Here is a 10019-nt window from a genome sequence, read left to right as displayed (position 1 = left end):
GAGGACATGATTAAAAATGTGCATCCTGGTGTACTCAACTGAAGTGCATTGTCAGGTGGAGGGGTATCTGTATTTATGAGTGATAACTGTATTATGAGGTAATGAATGGAAATCCCCAAAGCTCCAGAACACCCATTATTAATCTCACCAGTAACTGCTGATAAACTCTATTCCTGATGGCACCGCCACCCTCACCCTCCTTCATCATATCATCCCTCCATCCCACCATTCTCCTCTCACTCTATCATCCCTCCATTCCATCACATTCCTCTCAATCGTCTCTCTGTCTTTAGCTGTTTCAAATATGAAAAGAGAACATGTGACCTATGAGAGAGTACTGGTCTGTCTGTCTGTCTGTCTGTCTGTCTGTCTGTCTGTCTGTCTGTCTGTCTGTCTGTCTGTCTGTCTGTCTGTCTGTCTGTCTGTCTGTCTGTCTGTCTGTCTGTCTGTCTGTCTGTCTGTCTGTCTGTCTGTCTGTCTGTCTGTCTGTCTGTCTGTCTGTCTGTCTGTCTGTCTGTCTGTCTGTCTGTCTAAAACCATTGAGAAACAAAATGACATGCAAACTCAGCAGCTAAATGACAATGTATTTTATTTTCTATATATTAAAGGTTTATTTACAAAAAAATAAAAACAGAAATCCACATTTTTTGGGGGACAAACACCGTTTGTCTGCATATAGTTGTAAGAAAGTTTTACATGTACCTTTCCTTAGCCTGTGTCAAGTAACCAGCTAATTGCTTATTTTTACCCAGCCTTGGTTAATTAACATGAATGAGCTCAACAATGATCAGGTGTGTCAGCAGGGTTTAAGGGGAGTGTATGTGTGGCTCGTTACAACATTATCTCCATCTCTCTCTCCAACATGCACATTTTCGTAAAAATATTAAACCTGTACTGTCGTGGTCGTAAACCAAAAGGTCCAGGCCCGTATTCACAAAGCGTCTCAGTGTGAGTGCTGATCTAGGAGGATCAGTTTAGTGCTGTGTCCATATAATCTTCATTATAATCTAAAAGTTAAAACTGATCCTAGTTCAGAAATTCTACTCTGAGGCTATTTCCTATGTCCTTTCTCTGGGCACTGTTCTTTTGTTATTTTTGCATTAAAAAAAAAATAGAAACGTATGTGCTGGTTTATTCAGTGTTCTCCATACTCCTAAAATGGTAAACACACATGTCCCTTCATGCTGTGCTACATACATCATCATAATGCCCATTCCAGAATACTAGCTAGCTGTGGTCAGAATTATTGTGAGGAAAGCACATAGGAAACTTTCCCTCCAAAGGCATGCATCAAAAACAGCACAAACCAACAGTGCTGCTATCCATCTGAACTGTGTACAATACTAGTTCCTATACACGTACTATGGCAGAACAGGATTAAGCACTCTTTGTTGGAATAGAACATCTCTCCACGTTTAGAACCCTAGAATGGGCCAGAGAGTTCCAATCTAGAATCTAGATAATATATCTCGCTCTTAACCTTCTTTACACTTAATCTAACTGACTGAAGAGTCTGTATCGGTTTTCAAAACAAAGAAAATTAGTTAGAATGTTTTGCTTTGGCCAGTTTCATTCCACGCAACATTAATAATCAACCCAACATCAGTGACTAGCTACAAAGAGAGTTACACATGTGCTCAGAATTTCTATAATGTCTAGTCAACTTGCCATGTTATACCTTCTCAGTTCTATAGACTGCATTTCTTACTATACTAGTCATTACTGTAATTCTGAGAATGCTAGAATATAATGGCAGAACCATTTTATAGAAGTTCACATTGTGTTAAAAAATTAGAAACTTATAAATTGTCTGTCGGCAGGAAGACTTTTCTTTCCATTGATATGAATGGGATTTTTAAAAATTCATTCATGCCACACTATTCTATCACATTATTCACAATACATGATATGAAAGGCTAGTCAATGAATAGAAAAAGTTAAAAATCAACAATAAAAAAACGCTGACAGAATATAACATCCAAAATGTAACACATTTGAGTTCTTTCAGTGGACGAAATAAACAATTTCATGAAAAAATAGGGAATAAAATTGTCAAAATTAATTAAACATTTGCAGTCAAGATATAATATTCAACAATGATCCATATTTACAGTAATTCTAAAGTGGCATATTGTGTGTGGGTCGTCAGACATATAATAACTGACCATTGCTGTAGGCAACTCACCCAACACACCCACAGTAAAAAATTATTGACAACTTCATGTACACTTTAAGAAGGTATTTCTGTATTGTGTAGCATGAATATATTGGTAAAATTAAAGTTATTGGTATTATCCGTTTTATTGAAATCATATATAGCATCTCTAGAAATAATATTGTTCCAAAGATGGAGTAGCATAATGAGGAAACACTTTGTAGTTTGTGTAAATGTGAATTGAATGTAGGAGAATATAACACAATAGATCTGGTAGAAGAAAATACAAAGAAAAAAAAACCATTTATTTTTTACTTCCATCATCTTTGAAATACAACAAAAAGGTCGGAAATCTAGACATCGCTCTGGTTGGTGTCCGATGGTGTCCACACGATGGCGGCAGTGTATGTGCAAAGTTTCAGACGGATAACTTGAAGTATGAGTGAACTACATGACATTTAGTGTGAAGTCACCCAGGTACATTTGGGCAAATCGTGTAGGAGACATTTACATGAACATGACATTTTTCTGCACAAGGATAGCAGCAACATTTTGTGACAGATACGAGGTTTCCGCATACTCCCGTGGCACATTGGCTATCTAGCTAGCTTTGTTTGACCCTGATTGGTGCTTATTTGACAAAGTTATAGTCAATCAAGTGAAGAGTGCCCGCGTCATAGGCATGCCATGAAGGCGTCGCTCTCTGACCAAATTTGGTGTCCTATAGGATATACTACACTCTGAATTATATAGTGAAGTCTGGTTACGTTCTAGGATCTCTGCGGAATAAATACGAACGTGATTCTACTGGTTGAAACGACGTTTAGTGTTAGATTTTCACAGATTCCTGCTTTGCAACTTGAATGTGTGGAAATGCTAGGATATTTTTAAGGATATGAAAAACGATTTTATCTAACAAAAGGACATGTTATCTCTGGGGACCTTTGGATGATAAATCAGAGCAAGATTTCAGAATATAAGTACACATGTCACCTTCTGAGGTGAATATATCAAACCTATCGTGGTGAAAAGTGTTTTGTTGTTAGGAGCTCTCCTCAAACAATAGCATAGCATTTTTTTCACAGTAATAGCTACTGTAAATTGGACAGTGCAGTTATATTAACAATAATTTAAGCTTTCAGCCGATATAAGACACTTATATGTACCAACATTTGTTGTTTCTCTCAAGTCTGCGGTCGTGACACAAGGTGCTGCATGATTTACAACTGTCCCGTTGACGGGACGCCTATCCCTAATAATTTTTTAAATGAATTATGAAACAAGGACATAAATACTATACAGACAAATAAGGATTCTCAGTTTGACTTCAGAACAGGCATTTCTCAGTATCAAGTAGTGCTAGCTATTGCATTAAGGTTTTCTTATCTCGAATGAACATATGTATTGCTGTCACTTATTCACTTTTTTTCCACATATAAATGATATCCAGGTCCCTGAAAGAAGTAAGATACTGTTATGATTGAGAATGCACCACACAGTACCTGCAAATACTAGATCTATAAAACTATTTACAACACACATATAATCTTCATATCACAGTCTATTATAAATGTACACCGTTTTTTAAGCAACATTACATAACGTCTATCACGGTCTGAAATTAGGAATAGAAAAAACAGAATCATCCATCCCTCGCCCACACCACACAACATCCTTCTTTCCAAAAATAAAAATAAAAGCAGCAATTATATTTATTTCATTCCCCTTGGACCCGAACCGCTGTAGGAAGATATTGTGGCTCAAGAGGATGTATTGTTGAGAGCAATGGAACACCTAGCTACTGTACTAGTGTTTGATTGCTAAGATGAGATAAAGGTTCCACTAATTTGTTATCAGATTTATGTTTGAGTTTGTGCTTTTTGACAGTTTCAAGGTTGCGTCAGTTATTCCACAGTGGTGACAAAGCTGCGTTGTATGAGATGATATTTGTTCCTCTTTTCGCAGGTACAAAACTAAAAAATATAAATAATCAGGATTCATCACGACGCATTCCAGTTTACAAAAACAGAAAAGAACAAACAAACAAAAACACCCCACCCCCCAAAATATCCATACATTGTATATTTATATTATTCAGAAAGAAATACTCATGTTTTATATACTAGAGCTTTTAAATAGTCTTTGCCAAATATTCTAAATGGATTTACAAATATTGATATATATTTGTTTAATATACATTCTTAAGTTTAGGAAGAAAATGTGTCTATAATACAAGGGTAGTCTGTACAGGAATTCTATGAGGTTATTTTTTCAGAAGAAATTTGTCTATCTTTTCTTGTATCTCCATTAAAAGTGAATTCAAACAGAAGTTTCAAAAAGTCAAATGGGATCATAAATTTGATGCGTACCGCATCTTATCTTGGTCGGTCTCTGTACTGCTTAAGTTAGAATCTCTTCTAGAATCTTTTCTAGAACCTGTGGAATCCCTGTGCTGGGCTGTAGAGGACGCCTCTCGCCCCGGGGGAAATGCTCCCGATGACATCTGGCGGAACAGGTTGACCCTCTGGGGCACTGTGGTGTGGAGACCGCTCTGCATACCTGGCCCCTGGACCGCAGCCACCGGCAGGGCGATGGAGGACAGGAAGTCCCCGGACACTCCAGGGTGCGCTCTGGGCCCCAGGGATGTGTCATGGGGCAGGGAGGATTGGGAGGCAGATAGGTGGTGTACATCTTGACTCAGGCTTCCAGACTCGAGAGTATGGCTGCCCTTGTGGAGAATGTCACTCCTCTGAGGTGAAGGGACTTGCTGCTGTTTTGGCTGCTGCTGCTGCTGCTGTGGTTGTTGTGTTGCCAAGGAGGCTGCAGCTCCTCCTGTTTGCTGGGGCAGCTGTTGTGGTTGCTGTGGTAGTGGTTGTTGGGGTGGTAGGGCAGTAGGCAGCGGCTGCTGGAAAAGGGAGAGCTGGGAGGCGGTGGGCGAGCCATACTGGAAGCTGCGTCCCGCCAGCCCAGGGGTCTGCACAGGTGGACTGCACACAGCCGTGTTGCAGGATACTGGGGACATGATAGCTCCTTGCTGCTGGAGAGAGAGGGGGATCTGGGGGACAGGCGAGGATGAGTTCAGGCTGCTGTGGGAGACACTGGGGACAGGGTAGACACCCTGCGTTGAGGCTGGCAGGATGCGGGCGGTGGCTGCGGCAGAGGGAGCAATGACGCCTGAAGCACTGCATGTTAAATGGGAGGATGACTGCTGAAACTGGTTGGTGCCCAGGGCAGTGGTGTAGGGCTGCTGAGCAGGAGAGTTAATCATGGAATTTCCAGATATCGGGGTGGAGTTCATTCCGGTGACCGACATCCCTGTGACCGACTGCTTGCGGTCCACCATCATCACCATCTCCCTGTCCTGATGGATTATGTGCCTCAATATCTCGTTCTCCTGTGTGTTGAATACCCCAGCGTTCAGATCCTTCTGGAACTTCTGGAGGAGTAGGCTGTTCTTCTTTCCTGTTAGGAGTAGATCAGTTAGCGGTTAGGTTGACTTCAGCCATGGCACACATGTTAACATATTAACAAACCACACTATATACACTCCAGCAAAGGTGGATGTTATGACACTAGTTATTATGAGGTATGATAACAGTGAGTATAAATGGGGGTGACTATGGTATAAGTAGAAGGAAATCTGAGTGAGAGTACTGTAATAAGAAAAAAAACATCATAGTACATAGTGATAAGATATTAAGAAGTCAGAGGTAAAAGGTAAGAAATTAATATAGAGAGTAGTATACGGATTTAGGATATACACCCCCCCCCAAAAAAGAGGTTTGATTCTAATCATGATTCTAAAAAACACATTCAATTTACACCTTACTAATTTTAACTACACATTCAGTTGTACAACAGTTGGCTATAAACTGTAGAATACACTGTAAGGATTCAACCACCACTCAACACATTCTAAAAACTATAGGTCCCCACTACTGTAACATATTTGTTTAATGACAGTTTAAGTTAGTGACATGACGTTATAAAACATTTTTAAAATACAAAATACAATGGATATAGAAAGTCACCACCCCCTTTCAAAATGTTCACATTTTGTTGCCTTACAGACTGAAATGAAAACACATAAAATTCTACTTTTTCCAGCTTTATTTACACACAGTAACACACAATATCCAAGTGAGATTATTATTTTTTTTTTAAATCCTAAAATCAATTACATGTAAAATAGTGAAATACCCTATTTGGATAACTGAACACCCCCCTTAGAATTGCAATTGTAAATTTACCACCTTCCAGATCACAGACCAAGCTAATTGGCTTCAAATTGTGATCAATTGTAGTGACTTTGATTAGTTCAGAATAAAAGCAGTTGTTCATAGAGGACTCCACTGCTTAGTAGTACAATTCAAAGCAAAGAATCCACTATGGGTCGAAAGGTACTTTCAAAAGATCTATTAAATAAAGTTGTGGAAAGGCATAAGTCAGGGGATGGATATTAAAAGATTTGTCTATCCCCCGGAGCACAATTAAGACCATTGTTATGAAGTGGAAGGCGTATGGCACCACCCAGACCCTGCATAGATCAGGCCGTCCTCCAAACTGGATGACCGGGCAAGGAGAAGACTGATCAGAGAGGCTTCCAAGAAGCCAATGGTAACTTTGATGGAGCTAGAGGCCTTTATGGCAAAGACTGGTCAATGTGTGCATTTGACCACAATATCACAAGCACTCCACAAATCTGGCCTCTATGGGAGGGTGGAAAGAAAAAACACGCTCCTCAAAAAAGGCCACATCAAGTCTCGTTTGAGCTTTGCCAAAAAGCACATTTGTAGATTCCGAGGCCAAGTGGCAAAAGGTGCTGTGGTCAAATTAGACCAAAACTGAACCTTTTGACCTGAACGCAAAACGATGTGTCTGGCGAAAACCCAATACATCTTTCCACCTAAAGAACACAATGCCTACAGTCAAGCATGACGGTGGCAGCATCCTTTTGTAGGGGTGTTTCTCTTCAGCAGGGACTGGAGAAGTGAAAATGGACAGTGCAAGATGCCGACAGATTCTTGAGTAGAACCTGCAGGCCTCTGCCAGGAAGTTGAAAATGGGAAGATGGTTCACATTTCAACATGACAATGACCCAAAGCACACCGCTAAAGCAATTGTACAGTGGCTGAAGGACAAGAAGGTGAATGGGCCTTGTCAGAGCCCCGACCTAAATCCCATCCAGAATTTGTGGAATGACTTGAAGAGTCACCATGCATTTTGACTTAGCTTGAACAATTCTGCAAGGTAGAATGTGCAAATATTACAAAGTCTAGATGTGCAAAGTTAGCAGAGAAGTATTCAAAGAGACTCATGGCTGTAATTCAAGCAAAAGGTGGTTCCAACAAGTAGTAACTCAGGGGGGTGTTCACTTATCCAAATAGGGTATTTTACAGTTTTAATTGTATTAAATTGTCACATTTATTTTAATATTTTTTTTACTTGGATAGTGTAGATTACTGTGCGTAACTAAAGCTTGGAAAAAGTCTGATTTTATGAGTGTTCATTTCAGGCTGTAAGACAACAAAAGGTGAACATTTTGAAAGGAGGTGGCGGCTTTCTATACCCACTGTAAATACACTACCGTTCAAAAGTTTGGGGTCACTTGGAAATGTCCTTGCTTTAAAAGCACGTTTGTTAATGAAAATAACATCAAATTGATCAGAAATACAGTGTAGACATTGTTAATGTTGTAAAAGCTGAAATAAATCATTCTCTCTACTATTATTCCGACATTTCACATTCTTAAAATAAAGTGGTGATCCTAACTGACCTAAAACGGGGAATTTGTTATTAGGATTAAATGTCAGGAAATGTGAAAAACAGAGTTTAATGTATTTGGCTAAGGTGTATGTAAACTTCCAACTTCAACTGTATAATAATATGATTAGAATATATCTGAAAATGGATGTAGCAACTACAGATTGGCCCTTTAAGTCGATCAAAAGTGTATGAGTTTGAGCATGTGTCCATTAGCCCTATGGATTTATTTTTTATCAGCATGAATTAGATTGAGTGATAAAAGCCCCACTTTTATTTCATAGGCTAGGATCCGCACTATGCAGCTGATGCAAGAGCGTACATTTTTGCAAGAGTGCTGTCCACTGGTTTCAAAAACAATGATTGATAGGCAGCTTAAACTTCTTGAATTCAACCATTATTGGGTTCAAATACACATTTAGATTTGTGAACAGCCATCCAAAACAACCACAATCCGTAAGGCGTAAATATCTACATGAGAGAGCAGCAGTGTGATTCACATTAATGCGCTAGGTAGATATCAATAATAAGTGATATCCGTATCGCTGTAGACTACACCACTGCTGTCATCCTGACCTCCAAGCGTTTATTCAAGTTGGATAATCTTCGGATGCCGACAGCAGTCGCACCTTTGGAAGACACAGCTCAGACTGTAGCCTACAAAAGCCTATTCCTGCTCTTTTACCGCAATCCATCATCATAGTGGTCTCTGACTTGTGGTCAGACACACTCAAGTGGAACAAATTTAAACTTGCGCCTTTTTTGAATGCTGATTTATATGTCATTGAGAAAACAGAGAAGTGTCAAAGATTTTTTTCGCAAAGTAATAATCTAGTTTTTCAAAAGTTTACAGTTACCGTCCCCCCCCCCTTCCGTTACTCCCCAACCCACTTCATGGCGCTTAATGGTTTTTGCGACTGCACTTGAAAAATATTGTGCTATTTATCACAGACTACTTTGTGTCAAAGTTTAACAAGGACATTTGTTTTGAAACCATTTCAAATGTTTAAATAGTCGCAGGATTTTATGTCATCAACCCGGGATATGGCATATCTCGTTGGCTCTGGGGTCATCCTGATATAATCCTAATATAATCTTGTTTCTCATAGTCTGAGAAAACTCCAAGAGGTTAGGGTTAGGGTTAGCCTTTTGCTGAAGAGTGGTTTCCGTATGGCCACTCTACCACAAAGGCCTGATTGGTGGAGTGCTGCAGAGATGGTTGTCCTTCTAGAAGGTTGTCCCATCTCCACAGAGGAACTCTGGAGCTCTGTCAGAGTGGCCATCGGGTTTATCGGGCGACCAGCTCTAAGAAGAGTCTTGGGGGTTCTAAACTTTTTCCATTTAAGGATGATGGAGGCCATTGTGTTCCTAGGGACCTTTAATGCTGCAGAAATGTTTTGGTACCCTGACCCAGATATGTGCCTCGACACAATCCTGTCTCGGAGCTCTATCGACAATTGAACCTTATATAGACAGGTATGTGCCTTTCCAAATCCTATCCAATCAATTGAATTTAACGCAAGTGGACCAAGTTGTAGAAACATCTCAAGGATGACAAATGGAAACAGGATACAACTGTGCTCAATTTGGACTCATAGCAAAGGTTCTGAAAAACGTATGTAAATAGGTTGTTTTCTCTTTGTCATTATGGGGTATTGTGTGTAGATTGCTGTGATATTTGTATTTATTTAATCCATTTTAGAATAAGGCTGTAATGTAACAAAATATAGAACATGTCAAGGGGTCTGAATACTTTCCGAAGGCACTGTTGTTTTCTTTCAACATACTGTACTTGGTTTCCTTTTTGGTGAAAGGATAGTACTACTGTTTATGATGAATATTTATTGTCTTTAGACATGAAACGAACTAAAATGCACCGAAATATACGGAAATGGGTAATCGGCTATTTCAGTAGCTGTTTCACAAAGCATTTTTGTATTTTGCTGTTTGTAAGGGTTGAACTAATGGCATGGTGATTAACTGTCAATCCATTATGTCAGTGCGCTGGGGAAAATAAATACTACACCAATAAAGAAATAGAAAAAGAAAAACTGAAACAAAAGGTGGTTAACAGAAATAACCACGAGAACAGCAATAAAAA

General features: G+C 39.4%; 1 protein-coding gene across 1 annotated transcript in view; it reads right to left on the bottom strand.

Moving 5' to 3' along the window:
* Window positions 1-1053: 1053 nt before the first annotated feature.
* Window positions 1054-10019, bottom strand: part of LOC124048681 (potassium/sodium hyperpolarization-activated cyclic nucleotide-gated channel 1-like) — a 178611-nt gene continuing 169645 nt past the window's right edge. The window contains exon 8 of the mRNA XM_046369697.1: window positions 1054-5617. Coding sequence (XP_046225653.1) covers window positions 4506-5617 — 1112 coding nt within the window. The 3' untranslated portion in view covers window positions 1054-4505. The remainder of the gene's footprint in view (window positions 5618-10019) is intronic.

The sequence above is a fragment of the Oncorhynchus gorbuscha genome, linkage group LG11 (assembly GCF_021184085.1).
Source record: "Oncorhynchus gorbuscha isolate QuinsamMale2020 ecotype Even-year linkage group LG11, OgorEven_v1.0, whole genome shotgun sequence".
Taxonomy (NCBI): domain Eukaryota; kingdom Metazoa; phylum Chordata; class Actinopteri; order Salmoniformes; family Salmonidae; genus Oncorhynchus; species Oncorhynchus gorbuscha.
Note: the sequence above shows the minus strand (reverse complement) of the source record. Positions and strands in the feature narration are given on the sequence as shown.